The sequence below is a fragment of the Engraulis encrasicolus genome, chromosome 13, assembly GCF_034702125.1.
Source record: "Engraulis encrasicolus isolate BLACKSEA-1 chromosome 13, IST_EnEncr_1.0, whole genome shotgun sequence".
NCBI classification, from domain to species: domain Eukaryota; kingdom Metazoa; phylum Chordata; class Actinopteri; order Clupeiformes; family Engraulidae; genus Engraulis; species Engraulis encrasicolus.
In genome coordinates this window covers 52,412,811-52,432,014 of record NC_085869.1, presented here as the reverse complement: position 1 = coordinate 52,432,014, position 19,204 = coordinate 52,412,811, and the positions used below count along the sequence as shown (strand labels likewise).

The following is a 19,204-nucleotide window of genomic DNA, read 5'->3' as shown; positions in this document are numbered from 1 at the left end:
AAATAATGCAATTCAGTTGTCGACTGCTATAACTTCGCAAGCCTTTGCATGTTACGTATGTGTCGTCAGTAGTTTGTTGCATGTTGTATGAGGTGCGCGCGCAGCGCCACGGCCCATGTTCTTCGGATGTCTCGCACAGACCGTCGGGAGCGCTTAGCCGCTGTGTGGATATGTCCGCCATGTTTTCCATGGCACAAGGAGCGGACCTACCGAGAAAAAATAGCTTTTAAATCAATTTTATCTCGACCAAAAATGGATTTTTACACTGGATTTCGGTAGTAAAGGAGTCGATGTTTCGGACCGTTGTGAAAAGAGGCGGGTCCCTCGCGGATTTCTACCGATTTTTTGACTGAATTCTGGCGGGATTCATGTTTCCTCCACATTTTATGTTTTTGAGATAGGCGAAAACAATGAGTAAACTCTCGTTCCGGGCGCGAGCGCTAGACGCCGCCAAACCTCTCCCCATATACCGAAATAGGGATCTACCGGACCTAAATGACTGCGTCTCGATCAACCGGGCTGTGCCCCAGATGCCAACTGGGATGGAAAAAGAGGAGGAATCGGTATGTTTATCATTTTAATGAATATATTTTAATCATTTCAATCGCACATCGGGTTGCTGGTATTCACCATGCAACCTACGCTAATAATTGTGCGTAATAGGCACGCCCAGAACGGTAGGGGCCTATAATCTACGTAAAAGGAACAAGACCTCCTACGCTGAATTCGCAATCTTTACACATTTTACGTAGGTGGAGTATTTGGGCGGGTGATTACTGGGCCTTTGTGTTGGTATTGCGTCACAATCAGTGCGCAAATGGCGTACGTGATTATGACGGCTGCGCAAGGATACGGAAAGGCATGAACGACTTGTGCGTGTTAGCTAAATTAGCCATATCGGCTAGTCAAGACACCAATGAGTACTTTTCATGTCAGTCAGAAATTGTCAAACGGTCACTTGTCATGTCAAATGGAAAGCACTTGCAGTATCATAACCCATGCTATTACATAATGACACCATTATTGCTCAGTTGGAGCAACTTAAAATGCATCAGTCCTTTAAATGGCCAGTGTCTTGACTAGCAAGCTAGTCGTTTTAAAATGAATCTATTGAATTTATCAAACACAATAGCTACCAACTCGTGTGCTATTACAATATAATACGTAGTTGGTAACATGATGCTGTAGTTTCTGACAAAGTTCCCAAAGTATATGGGCACTGTCTTCAGTTTGACAATTGTAGCAAGTAGCTGTGTAAGCTAGCGCAGGGCGTGTATGATGCCGGGTGCCTTGGCTAGTGTAGCTTGAATCATTTCAGAAAGTTGCAAGTGCATAAACTCTTAAATAGAGTGCTGGGTCAGGTACTAGCAACTGCAAAATATGTTTCCGGGTGTGGAGGAGTGTATCGACTCGATTCTAAGGGTTATGTCATTGTGTTTCTTTAGGAAATGCTGCTAGGCTATGATCTGTGTTGGACAGATCTCCCGCCCTACATGTTGAAATTGAGGAAATGAACAACTACTTTGCAAATCTTTGCTGTCAGCCTGCCTTGCACGATTCCACAACCCAACTAGAGAACCACTTTACGAAGTAACACTCACTGAATGTCAACAATCGCCCTAAATGTCAATGTAACCACTCTTTACTTTGAAGCCTCTATGCATTCATGCTTGCTTTACCACATTCCCCCAAAAAGTTATTTTCAAAGTGGACGCAGATAGACTTGTGTTGTGAGAGCCTCACTGCTAATCAAGTGGTTAAAAAGTTACTGCTTAGATTTTGCAGTTTGAACTTGACTTGGCTTAATATTTACTTACCTACCAGCAGAACTTTTTTTTTCTTTTACTGACTTGAAGTCCCCCAAGAATCTTACGGGAGAAGAAAATCGACCAATTATTTCTAGGTCAACACAGAAATGTCAACACATTTTAGTGCCAGGGGTTCCCTTAACCAAGAGATGCGCTGGCATTTCTGTAAATGGCATTCTCCTTGCTGCTCGACTTTGCTGTAGACCAGGCTTGAGTGTTGTTCTACGATGGCTGGTGGTTTCACCATCTTGCCACCCTCAGAGGTCTTGCGAGAGGCCAGCATCCCACCAAGGCGACTGTCAGTCGGCACCAGCTGTGTTCCCAATGGCTCTCCTCCTCATCCTCATAGTCTCATGATGAGCTATGACGGGATGTTTCCTTCAGGAAAAAAAACCCTGAAATGACAGAATGGTGCAAGTCACATTCTCATGACAAGCCACAAGAGAGATGTTGTCTTCTTTTCAAGGCTCAAATGACGGATGCATGCTGGTGTGAAGCCTCTCGGGTCTTTTGTTAGCCTTCACTTGTGAAGTGAGGTCATTTGCATGTGGATAGTGTAAAAAAAGGCCATTAAACGGTTTTCCATTTGACAAGCATATCTTTCCATTAATTAACCCTCACCCTTTCTCGCCTCTCTCTTTCTCATTCTATCTCTATCTCTCTCTCCCCTCCTTGTCCGTGCCTGTAGGAACACCATCTCCAGCGGGCCATCTCGGCGCAGCAGGTGTTTCGGGAGAAGAAGGAGTGCATGGTCATCCCCGTGCCGGAGGCCGAGAGCAATGTCACCTACTACGACCGCCTCTACAAGGGAGAGTTCCGCATCCCCAAGCAGCTCATACACCTCCAGCGTGAGTCACGGTCGACCTCATGGTTCATCTGATTGGATGAGGCTATATTTTTGTGTATTGATTGCTGATTGGACAGGAGGAGATTGGAAGAGAGAGAGATGGGGCAGGGTTGGGACATGACCCAGGCCGGACTTGAACCTGGGACCCCATGTGGTGGGGGCTTAAGCGCTGCACTATCCACCCACTCCCTCCCCCCAAACAATTATTTTGAATCAAAAACCCTAGATCAAAGTACGGAGTTTTCTCTCTCCACACAGTTCTCCCGTGTGTCTAATTAGGGCTGTCACAATATATCAATACAATACAATAGTCAATATATCATACAATACGTTTTTACTTATTGTAAGAAGCATTATAACTTTTTTTTGCCACAATAAGTTATTTTTGTTTTCCTCGTCACTCTCTCTTTCTCTACCCAAGAGACTTAATACCAGTAGGTGCATTTCACTCAACGTTGGTGTACTTTTGATTTTCAGTCTGTCTGCCTTGTCTATCTATCCTTATCCATCCATTCGTCCATCCATCCATCCATCCATCCATCCATCCATCTATCACCCTCTGCCGCGATGCTTTCAAAATTAGCAGGGGTGTATTCGCATTTTATTGCATTTTTATCCCATTGTCATTATATTGTTTGGAAATGACCATAAGAACGAATACTGACGCCTATCGTAATAATTTCTTGGCCAATTTATCATCCAGCAAAATGTGTTATTGTGACAGCCCTATGTCTAACGGCTGATTTCTCTACGCAGCCCTGGGTCTGGACAATGAGCAGCCAGACTATGACATGGACTCAGAGGACGAGACTCTCCTCAACCGACTCAACAGGAAGATGGAGATCAAGCCCCTGCAGTTTGAGGTCATGGTGGACCGGCTGGAGAAAGCCAGCGCCAATCAGGTAATGGGACCAAGGATTTTCTATATGGCAGACAATGGGTAACTTACATTACATTATCCTTTGTGGAAAATAAGTTCGCACACTCCTTTGGAAGAGGTCCAAACGTCATCATGCTTGCCAGTGAATTAATAAAAACAAAAAATAACTTAAAGAAGACAAAATCCAAAGGAGTGTGTGAACTTTTTTCCACAAAGCGTTACTTTTTTTGTTCAGCACCAGGGATTGTGCCCAAGTAACTCTACAAGTACATTCCATTATCCTCCATGATCCTTGATGACGGTGCAAGCATTTTGTCATTTGCAATTGGGATGTTGAATGAGGAGATGCCAAAAGCTGTTGTGCCTAGGCTTAACCCATTGGCGCCTGAGCCTGTTTTTAGAAAAGGTCCCCAATGCCTGAGGGTTTTTTGAGATAAGAAAAAATGGTTGGAAACTCCTAAGAAAAATTCAATATCTCAGCCTCTGGAACACATAGGGACATGGGACAAATTGCATTTAAAAGGTACAATCCTCCGCTTTCACGGAATTATTCTCATTCAGCATTAACACTAACACATATTCCTTAAAAAAATCATATCTCATAATCAAATGATTGAAAAAAAGTTTCATGTGCTTTCAGGATAATGCTTGATGCTGCTATTTATTATAGGCTATTAGGCTACTAGGCTATTGCTACTGTTACAATAGCCGACTATAACTAAATCATAATCATTATTATTATAATTATTAGGCAGTCATTTCTGCCATAAATCGGGGGACATTTGTCTAATACAGCCACTTGCTCTCCCACCGGCGAGTATGGCCGTTTTATTCCGTCAAACGTTATGCAGAGACCGATGAGCAATTTCATCCTATTTTGAGACGGGGCTCCACTTTGAGCTGGATGTGTGGCCGCGCGTCTATAATCCGCATGTCTACCGTTGTCTGCCTCACCAATAGGCTATCACCATATCCGAAAGTTCCTCAGTGAAAATATTCTGAAATAGGCCTATATCTAAAGGACGTGCTTCCTCAGATATTGGCACCTTCGCCAATTGCCCCGAGTGTCGGAGTGAACTTTTGGTAACGTCGGGGGCGAAATCTAGCCGACTGTCTATTTGGAAGCCACTTGCCTACCTCTTCATGCGGCCGCGGCAAATCACACTCCTGCTCTCTATCTAAAGGGTCTTCAATCATATTTCCTTTCCTCGATTAAAATCTCTTCATTACCTTTCAACTGAACATCACGTTCGCTGTAACAGCGTGTCTCGCGAACCACAGCCTTTTTTTACCTGTGTGAAATGGCTAAACAACCCACGTCTGCAGAAGCGAGCATGGTTGATTTCATTTGACATTTTTGTCGACGAATCAAACTTTTTTTTTGGCCACATGATGTTTAAAAAATCGAGAACACCCACTTCTTGTGTATTTGAACAAAATATTGTGCATTGCATCTCCCATGCGTCTTGAAAATATTGACAAATCAATAATGTTGCGTTTTGCAACAACCGGCGTCAGGGCCAATGTTGCGTAACGCAACAACCGGCGTCAATGGGTTAAGATAAGTCGTAGGGCACATCACCAATGCAATAAAGTGGAATCAAGTTAGGTCTCCTAAATGGGGGTTACTTTCCATTGAACTCATTCATTCTCTTAGTCTCCTGAAGGTGCATGGCTACCATAGTCTCGGAAATAGATGTGAATTCTGTGAGAAGTGAATTCTGCATTAGGAATGTGACATTGATATGTGACAATGAATGCTCTTGCGTTGCAAATAAATAATGTAAGAACTGGCAGTTGGACAGTTCTACAAAATAGTATGTGCTGAAATGTATGATTATTCAGATCATGCGCATATTTTTGCATTTTGATGCTGCTCTTATTATTGATGAGAAAATATGTCTTTCTCTGACATTTCTCACTTTGTCAGATTATTACGCTGCCTTTCTGCCAAATCTTGTGGCGTTTTGCTTCCTGCCGCTTCAGATTTTGACAAGACAATCTCTCTTTTTTTCTGCCTTCTCTCTTATTCCTCCAACATTCTCTCTCTCTCTCAGCTGGTGACCCTCCCGGAGGCGAAGCTGCTGCTGAACGAGGATGACTACCTGCTGAAGTCTGTGTACGACTACTGGGTGAGGAAGAGGAAGGGCAGCCAGGCCCCCTCGCTCATCCCCTCGGTCAAGCAGGAGAAGAGGGACGGCTCCACCAACAACGACGCATACGTGGCCTTCCGACGACGCACAGAGAAGATGCAGACCAGGAAGGTACTTGCCAAGCATGTGTCATTTCAGGGCCACTGGGTCTTCAGGAGGAGAACATTTCCTATTGCTGATGAGGGTTCAATATTAGGATACAACGACAGGATGGTATTTGGAAATGTTGTCATCCGTTGGATCACAGATCATCATTTTCATTGGAAGTTTATGTGATGTGCTACGCGCGTGTTTATCTTCTGTTCTCTCTGTACCGAGTACTTGATGCTTATGGATGACCCGAACAACACATTACTTGTCATCAAACTCGCTCATTCACATCCACCATCTGTCACTAAGTCAGTGCATCGTGTGTCCTCCTCAGAACCGCAAGAACGATGAGGCTTCGTACGAGAAGATGCTGAAGCTGAGGAGGGAGTTCAGCCGCACGGTCACCATACTGGAGATGATCAAGAAGAGGGAGAAGAGCAAGAGGGAGCTGCTGCACCTCACGCTGGAGGTGGTGGAGAAGAGGTGGGCTATTAGACACACACACACACACACACACACACACACACACACACACACACAGCGCATATGTTTTCAAACGCATAGCAGACTCCATTATTCCATGCACAAACTCCAGTAAATCCCCACGCTGTTCCATACACACACACTCCAGTTCATTCTAGGGCTGTAAATTAGACCCTTCATGGCGATTCAATTCCATGATTCGATTATTTTCGATAGTTTAGAATGCAACACGATTCGATTCAAAGTCAATTTGCTCTCGTGTTACAGGCTAGGCTTGCGTGTGAAGTTTTAAATAAAATAACAAAAGCGGAAATAACTGCATGGATTTATTTTGGGAAAATCTATATTACTACTATAAATAAAACGGCTCACAAAATGAGTGCAATAATAACAAAAATCAATTAATAGAGATTATTATATGGTGTGACGTCATCGGTCGAATGCTCCATTCATTTCAACGGGGCTCCCCAACGTTCGCACGTCTGTTATTTTTCGATAACGGACGGCTTGGTCTATAACAGACCGCTGTCAATGGCAACAAGACTTTTCACTGCTAAAGCGACTTTTCAACAAGACTCTAATCAGCTGCTGTGATAGACAACACCTGTTGTCCTGGCTACCTAGCTGTTGCCTAGCGGTGTTCCACAACGGCACTGTTTTGTTTTGCGCAGCAACAATCTTAACATTAAATAGGCCTAAAGAAATGTCCCCGCCATGTGTGAATCATTTAAGTATATCCATATAATAAGCGGGTTAACTTTCGGCGAGTCGGTCGCTTTGTGGAATAGCAGCACTTCAGAGAGAACAAGACCCCTCCGCTCCGCGTCGGGGTCTAAAGTCTCTGTCGTGCTGCTATTCCACGGTAGCGACCTTCTCGCCGAACGTTAACCCTTACTTAATCCATTCTCTTATGGATGAATTGATTAGTTGAATAGCCGGCTGTAGGTTTGATGCATCGATACAAAACGATACTCAACAGTCCATACCGTTCCAAACAAACACATTAGAGCCCAGCTACTGCAAACAAGCCCCCCTTTCCAAGAAGTCACTAAGTATATTCTTCAGGCAAGAGAACAACGTATGTTAAAACATATGAAGCAATGTGTCAAGATTTTGTACCAAGAGCTGACAGGAAATTGGCAACATAACATGTATGTGCTCATAGTGTACATATTTCAGACATCTCTGAGGTTCCCATAATTTTTAGTGTGTAGTTGTCACATGACCCTCACTGTTCATATATGTGTCAAGAATTACTGTTATGAAACTTGCACTGAAATTGCAAGATTATTTTCTGAGGCGCAATTATTTTCCTTTTCTCCCTTGTTTCATTCTGTAATTTATTATGGCATCCTTTCTTTTCTCTTCAGTGAGTGGCAATAATATTATAATAATAATAATAATATTTTATTGCCTTTTTCCTATTATTCTCCATAGGTATCACATGGGCGACTTTTCAGGAGAGATTCTCAATGAAGTCAGTGCTCCACTGGCGGAGAAGCCGGTCTACCAGGCTCCCATCATACTGCCCAATGGCAACCGCTACAAAGTGGAGAGCAAACTCAAGGTTAGTAGTATACCCTTTTGTTATGTGCATTGTCTTATTATAACAGACACAGTTTTTTTGTCACAATGTTATGGTCCCATGCCAAGTCACACTGTATTACAAAACATGCTTGCTTGTTTGTGTTGGAGTTCTGATTAGATTCAGTTTGTCATGTGACACACACAACGAAAATCACTGAACCTAATTGCATAGGTGTAGATGGGTGTATATACCTGGGGGGTATTCCAAGAACATGGTTAAGTTATAAACCAGGCTTAGCTAACCTACAGTAGGGACTCAACCTATTACACAGCCTGCAGCATAATTTCCTCCTGTAAATGAGCCTCAAGAGGTTAACTTAAGTTAACTGGTTTATTACTGAAACAGCTTATTGGAATACCCCTCTGGCCTGTTCATCTTTTGGCCAGATATGGCTTGTTTAAAATTTCCTGTGGCCCATCGAGTAACCTAAAATTGAATTTTTGAAATTGAAAATACTTCTTAATTAATTTTTGTGTGGTCTTGTTTTACGTGGCCTCCAGATAACTCAGCTATTTTTCCATTCAGCCCTCTTGGTACTGAATTTGAATAGCACAGCCTTACATCGATAAATGCTAGTGTTCACTAATAATATTGAGTAAGTGGAATATGTTGGACTCTGATGAAAAGGTATGTCGAAACATTCTTACTGCACTGAAAAAATAAATAACAGAAAATAGACATCTGTGAAGCACCAGATTTTTCTTCCTTTTTTTTCTTTATGATGTAGTCCTGCAATGGTTGCACCAGATTGTTACCTTAGAAGCACAGAGTCTTCCCTTTGTTCTGCAATATATTGTGTTTGTGTTGATAATGAGGGCTGGTCATTTTATGTGTTTTCATCAGGCCCACAAGTCCAGCTCTCATCAGCACCCGCACCACTTCTCCATGAAGCCGGAGCCCCACTTCGACTTTGTGCGGCCGCACAAGAAGTACACAAAGAGGCCCAAGCTGGACCCGCTGCGGCCGCCGGGCCGCGTCGAGCGTCACCACACCGTCAACAAGGCCGACATCAAGCAGTACGACTTCCACAGCTCTGGGGAGGACGACTACCCACTGGTAAGTTCATGGGAAGAAAAGTTTGTGTTTTTCGTTGTTATTACTTACTAGGCTTTAATCAACAAGATGGTAAATAGCAGACAAGAACGACATGGGAGGGAGAGATGGGTTAGGGTTGGGAAATGACCAGGCTGGATTGGAAACCATATTCCCATGGGCTCGTGACTCATATGTGGTTGGGGACATTAGTATACTCTGCCACAGCACCCCTGGGAGAGATTTTTTTTAAGTATTCAGGGAGCTATGACTGGACAGTGCCATTTTCGGGCAGGCTGGCAAACTGGCATACTGGCAAAATAATGCTTTGCAATTTTCAGAACAAGTGTGCTTGTTCTACCCGTTTGTTCTGTGTTCTCTCATGCTGATCCATCACATATTTTTAATAATGTCAATGTTAAGACAACAAATCCTGTGCTTTGTGGGCTGTGGAGAATAATGTATGCTGATATCTTTGGTCTGAATTGTTTTTGTGTTTTTTTTGGCTCATCTCTCCCATCTTCTTTTCTCTCCTCCTAGTCTCCTGCTTCTGAGCCAGATGAGGAGAATGACCCAGACGGAGCGTTTGCTTTCAGGCGGAGGGCAGGCTGCCATTACCTGGCTGTAAGTTGCTATGATGAGGTTTCTTTACAGTGTCCCTGCTAACTAAGTTTAGTTAGCAACTTACTAGCAATGTCCCATCGGCAAACTGCTAACTGGTTAGCAACAATGCTTTTGAGAAAAGGGGTCCTAGTCTGATGGTGTGTGTTTTTCTTTTTTTGACCTTCTGGTTCCTTCTGGTTCCTTCAGTCATTCAAATACTGTACTACATAGTAGTATGCGGTTACATTAGTAGTAGTATTGTTAGTAATGTTGATGATGTTGTTGCTATTACTGTTGCTATTACTATTAGTAGTAGTAAAATGGAAGATGTTGTTTCTCTCTCCCCATCTACTTTACTGTAATCTTGTCTTTCTCATAATCAATACTAACTACTGCCAATTATAACTTCTACTACTAATATTTCTCCCTCTCCCCGTGTTCAGCCTCTGCAAGAGCAGAGTTCGACATCCCCGTGGGGTCATTTGGAGCTGCCTGGCGTGGACCCTCTGCGGCAGCGCCACTCTCTGACGGCACTCACCGTGCCGCGCCGTTGCATAGGCCTGGCACGCCGGAGGGTTGGCCGCGGTGGCAGGTAATCACACCAGTACCATCACTAACACATTAGATAAGTGGAATGACAGAGGGTGGGCCGGCAGGCAAAGAGCATCACCATTTGCATTGGCACGCTAGCATTCTGAATTACATACATGTCACAAGGTGGGGCACGGGGGCAAGTAAAGGCTCTCACTATTCAATATCAAGATTGTTTTTATTCTTCCCAAGGGAAATTCATTTCTGAGTGATTGTTCGCACATTCAGTATTATTTTGGATAGCGGTTAAGGTTGTGGCCATGGTACGTCATGTTGATGATGAGATCATGACATTGAACTAAGCACAGAACATATCTAAACACTGTCAAGGTTGATCATAGTATGTGCTGATGTTTTGTTCCTTACATAATTATTATTATTTTTTAAATTATTTTTTTGGTACAAAATAATCAGACATGTATAGCAAGCCAAAGTACAGTTAAGTTGCCCTCACCATGGTGCCAAGCTGTCCCAGCTTGAATCTGTAAAGCACTCGTAGACGTATACATTCTTGTGGTGCTGTATAAATAGACTCCACAATTGTTGAATTGTTGACACAAGTCACCCCCTGAGTGAAAGAAGTCTGCTTTAAAATCGTGTTACCCAAAACATAGTCACTAAAGTGAAAGCAGGCTTCTCTGTGAGTGTTTCTCTGTCCGTCTTTCTCTGTCTGACTCTGAGAGTGTTTCTCTGTCTCTGAGGGTCTTCCTGTGCCTGTCTCTAAGAGTGTTTCTCTGTGTCTCCTCCACAGGGTTCTACTGGATCGGGCCTCATCCCATCTGGACCGTGCCTTGCGGCTGCTGGACCCGGACGTCCTCTGCCGCTCCGCGTCCTCATCATCGTCGGCGTCGGCAACCCTGGAGCTTGACTTCGACCTTCCAGACCTCAGGCACGACTCCTCCTCCTCCTCCTCCTCCTTCTCTCCGCACATGGCCACCAAGACCAACACCGCCACGTTCTCCACCACCTCTCCAACCTCCTCCTCCATGCCGGCCAAGCGCTCGCTGGCTCAGCTCCTCAGCGACATCCAGTCCTGCAGGTGGCGGTGCTTCAGGCCACGGCCCACGCCTGAGGAGCGCCATGCGGATGCCGCCAGGAAGGGCTCCGGCCTGCTCGCGGATGGAAGGACACGAGAGTCCACGGCGGCCTCCATGGCTGCTACGGACGCCACCAGAACTAAAGGTCCGTCATGGTTACACCGGAACGATATGTTGCACATAGGATTCGGTGTTACTCATGTCCATGTGACACCTCATCCACATGGAAGCTTTGTAGTTCAGAGCATACAAAATGCTGTTAGCAAAAAGTTTCGGATGTTTGGGCTTTCAGATGAAATATCAGGATGAAGCTTAAAAAAATAGCACGGCACCAATAATCATCCCCAACCTCATCTTCACAGTGGCTTTCACTTTCAACTGATTCACTTTCTCACTTTCTGTTTTTCTTTCGCCAAAAAAATTGCAAAAATAATGATTTTTGGATGTCATTTCACTAACTGCATTCACCCGGTGTAAATTGGCTTAAAAAGGGCCCTGTTTGTCCCCTCAGACAACCTCAAGCAAACCTCAGCATCAAAACCAACACACTCATTCCTGACTAAGGCTCTCCTGGGAATTAATCCCACAAAAAAAGGCTGAGAAACTCTTGAGGGCCATTATGTTGGCTGTCCAGCTTGCACATTTCTTGATGATGTGAATGTTCTCTATAGCCGTTCATACTTGCATAGTTTGCTGTCAAACTTTGCTTGGGTGGTTTTCACCCCCGGGCCAATTAATCTCTGCTAATTTGTCAGCTATTAGCGTCTCATTTGCCCACTGATGGGTTCACGGTGTTAAGTGGAGCGCACACGGCATCTGCAGCATGAAATGATTAGGCCTTCCTCGCCAGCCCTCACAGCACAATTGTGTGTGTGTGTGTGTGTGTGTGTGTGTGTGTGTGTGTGTGTGTGTGTGTGTGTGTGTGTGTGTGTGTGTGTGGGAGAGATTGAGATTGAGATTGAGATTGAGATGGTGTGTGTGTGAGAGAGACTGAGATGGTGTGTGTGTGAGAGAGACTGAGATGGTGTGTGTGTGAGAGAGACTGAGATGGTGTGTGTGTGTGAGAGAGATTGAGATGGTGTGTGTGTGAGAGAGAGATTGAGATGGTGTGTGTGTGAGAGAGAGATTGAGATGGTGTGTGTGTGAGAGAGAGATTGAGATGGTGTGTGTGTGAGAGAGAGATTGAGATGGTGTGTGTGAGAGAGATTGAGATGGTGTGTGTGAGAGAGATTGAGATGGTGTGTGTCTGCGTTAGAGAGAGAGAGAATAAGAGGGTGTGTGTGTGTGTGTGAGAGAGAGAGAGAGATAGAGAGAGTGTGTGTGTGTGTAGTGTGGTGACTGCCAACAGCTGGCAGACCACTGGTTTCAGCTGACTTGTCATTTCATTGGGGAGGAAGTAATTCTTCGAAAATCGGGTGGGCAAAAAAAGACAAAAGGAGACTACTTGATCAGTGATGCAGACAGGCACCTCAAGTTGAATGGCCTGCATAGCTTCCATAGACTGCATGCTTTGTAATCAGAGGTGTATAAAGTAGACCTAGAAGCAAAATTAAGTAAGACAAAAGTCTTATTTGATGCAGTGGATTTAACCAGAGTTGTATTAGTACTCGTATAGGTGTAATTACAACACTAGTGGTATGATGTTGTGGTTTCAACTGTAATATCATATCACTGGTGTTGTAATTACATCTGTAAGATTACTTCAACTTTATCCAACTCTGTGAGTAACTGATGTACGAGTTATGTAATATCATGTACTAGTGTTGTACCTGGATAATGAATGTACTTTATATCCTGTCAGTGATTGATGAGGATTCTGATTTTGAATTGACACTGCTCAGTGTACGGTCAAGGGGTCTGCCTTGTCTCCCTACAATTCGGCCTCCTGAACTCTGGCCCCCAGCTCGGTCCTGACTCCTGTGGTGTCTCCCTTACTCCAACCGGACCAGACTGCAGGCGGGGACAGGCAGGCAGGCAGTCATAGGGGTGTTGCATAACCGTTCCCCAGTCCGCACACAGCAGAAATTACAGGGCGGTGTAATTTCAATACATGGGCCATGGAGTACTAGGACCCATGGCAGCAGGAGCGGAGACTATGATCTGAGGAACTACACACAGTAGTGGTTTGGAAAGGCCTTTGGGTGCCATGTGACTTGTCAGTCTTGAGTTTTGTTTGGAGTGTGGGCACCACACTAGTGAGACAGAAAAAGCTGGTGGTGGGGGCATGGTCTGAGGAGTGCCAATGGGCCAGAGCAGCAGTAGGCATTGCCCGGCGTTGGCATCTCATTTCATACAGAATAGAGTTCAGCTGGCATGTCATGGTCGTGCCTCGTCTATGTTTACATCGCCAGCTCCCGCCTGTTTGTCATGTGTTCTACTGTCTCAGTGCTATTGTCTTGGCGTGCTGTTTTTTTTAGTCTTGTGGTGTGAGGCTTGGCAGGGTGCTAGGATAAATGTTTCAGTGGACCTCAGACTTTGGCATTACAAAGTCCTATTAATGCAGTTGGACAACATGTACCTTCTAGTGTTCTTTACGGTAGTGCATTGTCATGTGTAAGGTTATCCTCTCTGGGATGCGATGACCAGGCATGATTGGTACCACCTCTTTATCACGTGTGTAGGCCTGTCAGTCCTCTGACCACTGTTTTCAAGGAAGGACGGCACATTTTCTTGTCATTCACATGTACAATTATAATGTACAGAAGTTTGTATAACATCGTAGTTCATGTGTGACAGTCTTTCATTAACGTGCTAATCATCAGTCAGAGATTACACATTAAAACCATCATCTGTACTGTTGGTTTACTAATTCATCATGAATATCTTTGGCCATCTATACCACCTCCACCCTTATTTTTCCCTTGTCTCAGAACATCCCTTTTGTAATGTCCCGCTGGTTAAACTTGTGTTTCTCCCGCACACTTTAGCTGGCATGTTCTTCGGCAATGGCCCATAGGTCACTCGTCAGACAACTTTGAAAAAGCTCCCGCACATTGACCATTTCTGATGAAGGACTACCTGATGAAGGTCTAGGATCAAAACGTTGTATATTAAAGAAAACGACAGCAAAATGGTCAGTCAGTGTGCGAAAGTTTTTTCCAAGTTGTCGAGGGTGCTGATTGTGAAAGATGTTTTGTTTTTGCTCTGCTGTCCATCTTCATCATCATGTCTGTGGGCTGGGTTGGTGGTGCTCTCCATGCTCCTCTCCCTGTGTTTTGGGCTATCTCTGGGCATGTAGGTGTAGGTTGGCTGTCATTTCCCCTTCTGAGACTGTGTATTTGCATTTCCGGTAAAGTGGGAACCATGAATATCTTGAGGGAAGCCGTTTGATAAAGAAGCTTTTAAAAGGAATTCCAGGTGTAAAACATGCAGGAACGAATACTGGTGGTAAAGCCAACAGATTATTTGTGGAACCAGTATGACGGTTCAACTTCATGCAAAACACAACTTCATGCAAATAAACAATGTTTGTAGATCCAAAAGGGAGTCCCAGCAGAAAAGGGTTGGGAATCACTGTTTTACAAAACATGACTGAGGAACAGCACTGTAGGTCTGTTGACTGCTAGCATTAATGAAGCAAATGAAACTCTGGCGTGCGTGTGCAAAGCAGGATGTGACTGAGGCAGCAGTACTGTATGCATGTTGCCTACATATGGTGATGATGATTTCCTCTCGCTCTCTCTGGCTGTGTATGTGTAGAGGGCAGGACAGAGGACCAGTACTGTCTACATTTGGTGGTGATGCCCACTGTGTGCACATGCGAAGGGCATGACAGAAGCTGTAGTACTGTATGATGTCACTCTTCTACTGGTGTTGATAATTGTGTGCGTGCGTGTAGAGTGCATGACTGAGGAACAGTAGTGCTGTATGTCTGTCTGCTACTGGTGTTGATAATATTCCCTTTGTGTGCGTGTGCGTGCAGAGGGCATGACTGAGGAGCAGTACCAGACCCATCAGCAGCAGCTGGCCCAGATGCACAAGCAGCAGCTCCAGCAGGTGCTGCAGAGGACACAGGCCAACACCACCACCACCACCACCACGCCCGAACGCAAGCCCACACAGGTACACACACTAACACGCACACATACCGAACGCAAGCTCACACACACACACACACACACACACACGCGCGCGCGCGCACTAAACGCAAGCTCACACAGGTAAGTACACACACACACACACACGCACGCACACTGAACGCAAGCTCACACAGGTATGTGCACACACCGAACGCAAGCTCACACAGGTATGCCCTCGTACGCACACACGCTTATCTACAGGACACAGCAACACAATGCCCGAACGCAACCTTGCGCAGATACACACACGCACGCGCATACTATACAGCCAGAACCCACAGGTACACACACACACACACACACACACACACACACCCTCATGCACTTACAGTATGCATCACCACAGGGTCATACTGGTACACAAAAGGGTTCCAAGGGCTCCTGTTGTTAAGGCATTATAAGTCACACAGTTCCATTTGACACTCATGGACACTTGCTCTGGTAGAAGTACCATACTTGCCATATGTGTTTAGTTCATGCTATATGGTTGCTATATTGCGTGCTGTATGGTTAATATATTTTTCCCTCTGAGTAAATGATCTCTAATCTACTGGATTTATATTCTATCTATAAACCACCACCACCAGTGTTTCTAAGGGTCTGTCTGTGTTTGTGTGTGTGTGTGTGTTTCTAGACGGCCGTGACGTCAGAGGGGGTGCTGAAGGTCCTGGACTCTGCCAGTGCTCACTTTGCTGCGTCGGCGGTGGTCAGCTCTCCCAACAATGAGAACAAAGGCCACCCACCCACAGTCAACGGCACGGGGCCTGGCTCAGGTAACCACCGCGCGATATATACCGTTCATGAGGAAGGGGATGAAGTCCTCATTAACGACTTGACACCAGAGGGTTGCAACCTTTTTTGAATAAACGCCCCCTGGACCTCATTAGCCATGAGTTTAACCCCTTAAAACGCTACCCCTGTTATAAATTAACTGTTACCAGAATGGCAATGGCCTAAGTCCTAATATATTACTAAAGGCCCCTGTGCACTGTCATTGTGGTGTACTACTGTTTTTCAGTGACTACTACAACGCGTTAGTGGCAGGACTGTGTCTGGTAAAGGGCTATGCGTGACCATGTTCTTCCCCTCTCTCTCCTCAGGAGGTTCAAGAGGCCTGAAGTTCACCAGCAGCTCGTCTCAGGGTGGCGGAGGAGGAGCAGGCGGTGGAGGCTCATCGTCCGCTCGCTCCTCCTCTTCCCCGGCAGGAGATGGACAGTCACGCGGTGGAGGTGGAGGTGGTGGTGGCAGCAGCAACATGAGTGGCAACGGCCACAGCAACAGTAATGGTGGCGGGGGCGGGGGAAACTCTGCGCCCCAGTCCCTGCCGCGCGGCCACACCCACCTGGGCAGCGTGAGCGCAGTGTCCCCTGCTCACACGCACCACAGCGCGCGGCCCTCCGCCCCCTCACCCTCCGCCTTAAAGCTGGCCGCCGTAGCCAGCAGCCTGGACCGCGTGCCCAAGCTAACGGCCGCCAGCGCCGTAGACAGCCTCAGCAGGTGAGGACGCCACACAGCCACTTTACATGACATTACATTACATAACATTACTTTACATTACATGGCATGACACTTAGATGAAGATGACAGATGCAGATATTGGGGCTGTATATAGTCTGCGGTCTGGACTGCATGCCCAAGCTTACACCTGCCAGAGCCGTAGACGGCCACTGCTAGGTGAGGACAGCAGATCATACATGTATTAGATTATTGCACCTGGATAAAGGTGTAAGGAGAGGAAAGAGTGGAGAGAGATTAAGACGGACTTGGATATTGGGCTGTATGGTCTGTAGCCTGACCCGTGTGCCCAAGTTCACACCCGATAGTGCTGTTGACAACCTTGGCCGATGAGGACAGCAGAGAGTCACGTCACGTCACATTACATTACATTATACTGCATTATACTTAGATGGATAAAGGTGTAAGAGGAAGGGGTGGGAATGTGAATATAATGATGTATGGTCTGCAGTCTGGATCACATGCCCAATCTCACGGTCGGCAGTGCTGTAGACAGCCTCAGTAAGTGAGGACATCGCACATACATTAACCTACACTACACTTAGCTGGATAGAGGTGTATGAGGAAAGGCTGGGGAAGCAGACATTGGAATGTCAATCCATGCCCGCCTGCACCATAGATGGCCTCAGCAGGTGATGACTGCAGACGTTATATTACATTACATAACACTTTGATGGATAGAGGTGTGGGGAGAGGTAAAAAAGAGATACAGACATTACAATGTGTGGCCAGCGGCCTGGACCGCGATGTTTTAAATTGTCATGTGTAGAGTAGAGTAGCTTAATTGTTCTCCGGGGGAAATGAAGGTGTGTGGGGAGGGGTTCATTTTATTGTCCATTGTCTGTATCTGTACCTTTAACATGGTTTACGGTTGAGTCTGTTGAAATGCTATTTCAATCTTCTGGGGAAATCATGTTGCATAGGAAATTGACAATAAAGTACACTTTGACTTTTGATGAGCCACATCACACAATAATGAGGAGCACACACAGGGGAAATAACGGGCCAGTTTCCTAACGTACATTTACTCCCCCTGTTGGTAATTTAGTCCAATACTTTTCCAACACTATCCTGGCAATAAATGAGTAAAAATAGCTTCTAAGAATAATCAAGACGTGAGGAGAAAAGATGGATAGATAGACACACAAGCACGCTGGAATAACGGCCTTAGTCACAGCCACACATGAGGTGCATATACAGCAAACACATGGGCTCAAAATGTCATTGTTAACAGGACTCAGGACTGCAATCTGCTTTTGCCTATTGACAGTTGCCTGACAACTCCACTGCTTTTCAAAACAAATCCTGGGAATAAATGGGCCTAGTTTTGAGCAGTACAAGTTTTAAAATGGCATTTACAACCTTCACTGTGCATGGTTTTGGGCTGAATACCAATGGCACATGGCTCTACTTGAAAACAACACCCAACACTCGACTGAAAATGATTTGTTGTTTTCAACATTGCGCTGTTGCTACATTGCATGGTTTTGACTGACAGAATTCAAGCTTCATTGCAACCCTAATGTACATGTTCTGCTATATTTTTCAGGGAGAACCATGAACCAGAGAGGTTGGCCCTCAATGGCATATCAGAGACCACAGTGGCCATGGAGGTGACATAGCCCAGCCTGCAGCCACTGTGGCAAGCGGGTGGGTGGTTGGGTGGGTTGGGGCGTCACTCGCGCCACAGAACGGACTCAACTCTTGACTCACCTCCCAGATGAATGAATGCAAGACCACTTCCTGCCACCAGAGGGCACAATTCACAGAACTGAACTGAACTGTTGTACCTACATTTGCAGCATATCAAAACAAGAGATTTGTCAATATTATACATGTACATTTTGTAAAATTGGGAATTATCACTACCTTGTAAAATAGTATATTTGTATCATTAGTATGTTATTTCTGTTACTTGAATTCTAGATACCTTTTTCATCATCATGGCTTTTGCACTTGGAAAAAAAAATTGCGAATGAGCGCATTCTCAAAAAAAATCATTCTTAAACAGGTGCATCGGTTTGTTAGGATCATGAGCATGAAATACGATCCTGCATCACTCATTTTACCTATTTATTTTATGATGTTTACATTTTTGTATCTTGTACAAATAAATCTGATTTTGTGACCACAAAATGCAGAAATTGACGTAGTTAGAGTGTATTATGTTGTGCTTTTTTCTTGTTGCAAAAGGAAAAAGAGCCCAATTTAATTTGGTTTCACAAATTGATTTTTTTTCTTCCTTTCCTCGTTACTTTTCCCCTTTTTGTACATAATTATGCGGCATTTTCTCATTTGCCCTCTGTCCAACAGAGGTGATTAAAACATTTTTATTTGTTTTTTTTAAGAAATGTCTTCAATGTTTTTCATAGTTGTCTGCAAACGTCTCCAGGTGTTATACATTTTTAAAAAATCTATATATTGTGTCCATTTGAATCATATTTGTGTTTTTAAAAACGTTGGTTAATATGCATTCATTTGATTCCTTTCCTGCAGAT

At 44.8% G+C, this 19,204-nt stretch overlaps 1 protein-coding gene across 1 annotated transcript; it reads left to right on the top strand.

The window, feature by feature from the left end:
- The first annotated feature begins 30 nt into the window (after positions 1–30).
- epc2 (enhancer of polycomb homolog 2 (Drosophila)) lies at positions 31–19,051 on the top strand. The gene is made up of 14 exons (XM_063214235.1): positions 31–563; positions 2,497–2,656; positions 3,412–3,557; positions 5,593–5,799; positions 6,113–6,261; positions 7,699–7,828; positions 8,693–8,905; positions 9,422–9,505; positions 9,928–10,076; positions 10,827–11,257; positions 15,035–15,174; positions 15,826–15,964; positions 16,292–16,688; positions 18,256–19,051. Exons 1-14 carry the CDS (start codon positions 411–413, stop codon positions 18,326–18,328), a joined length of 2,571 nt encoding a protein of 856 aa, XP_063070305.1. The 5' UTR covers positions 31–410; the 3' UTR covers positions 18,329–19,051.
- Positions 19,052–19,204: the final 153 nt, after the last annotated feature.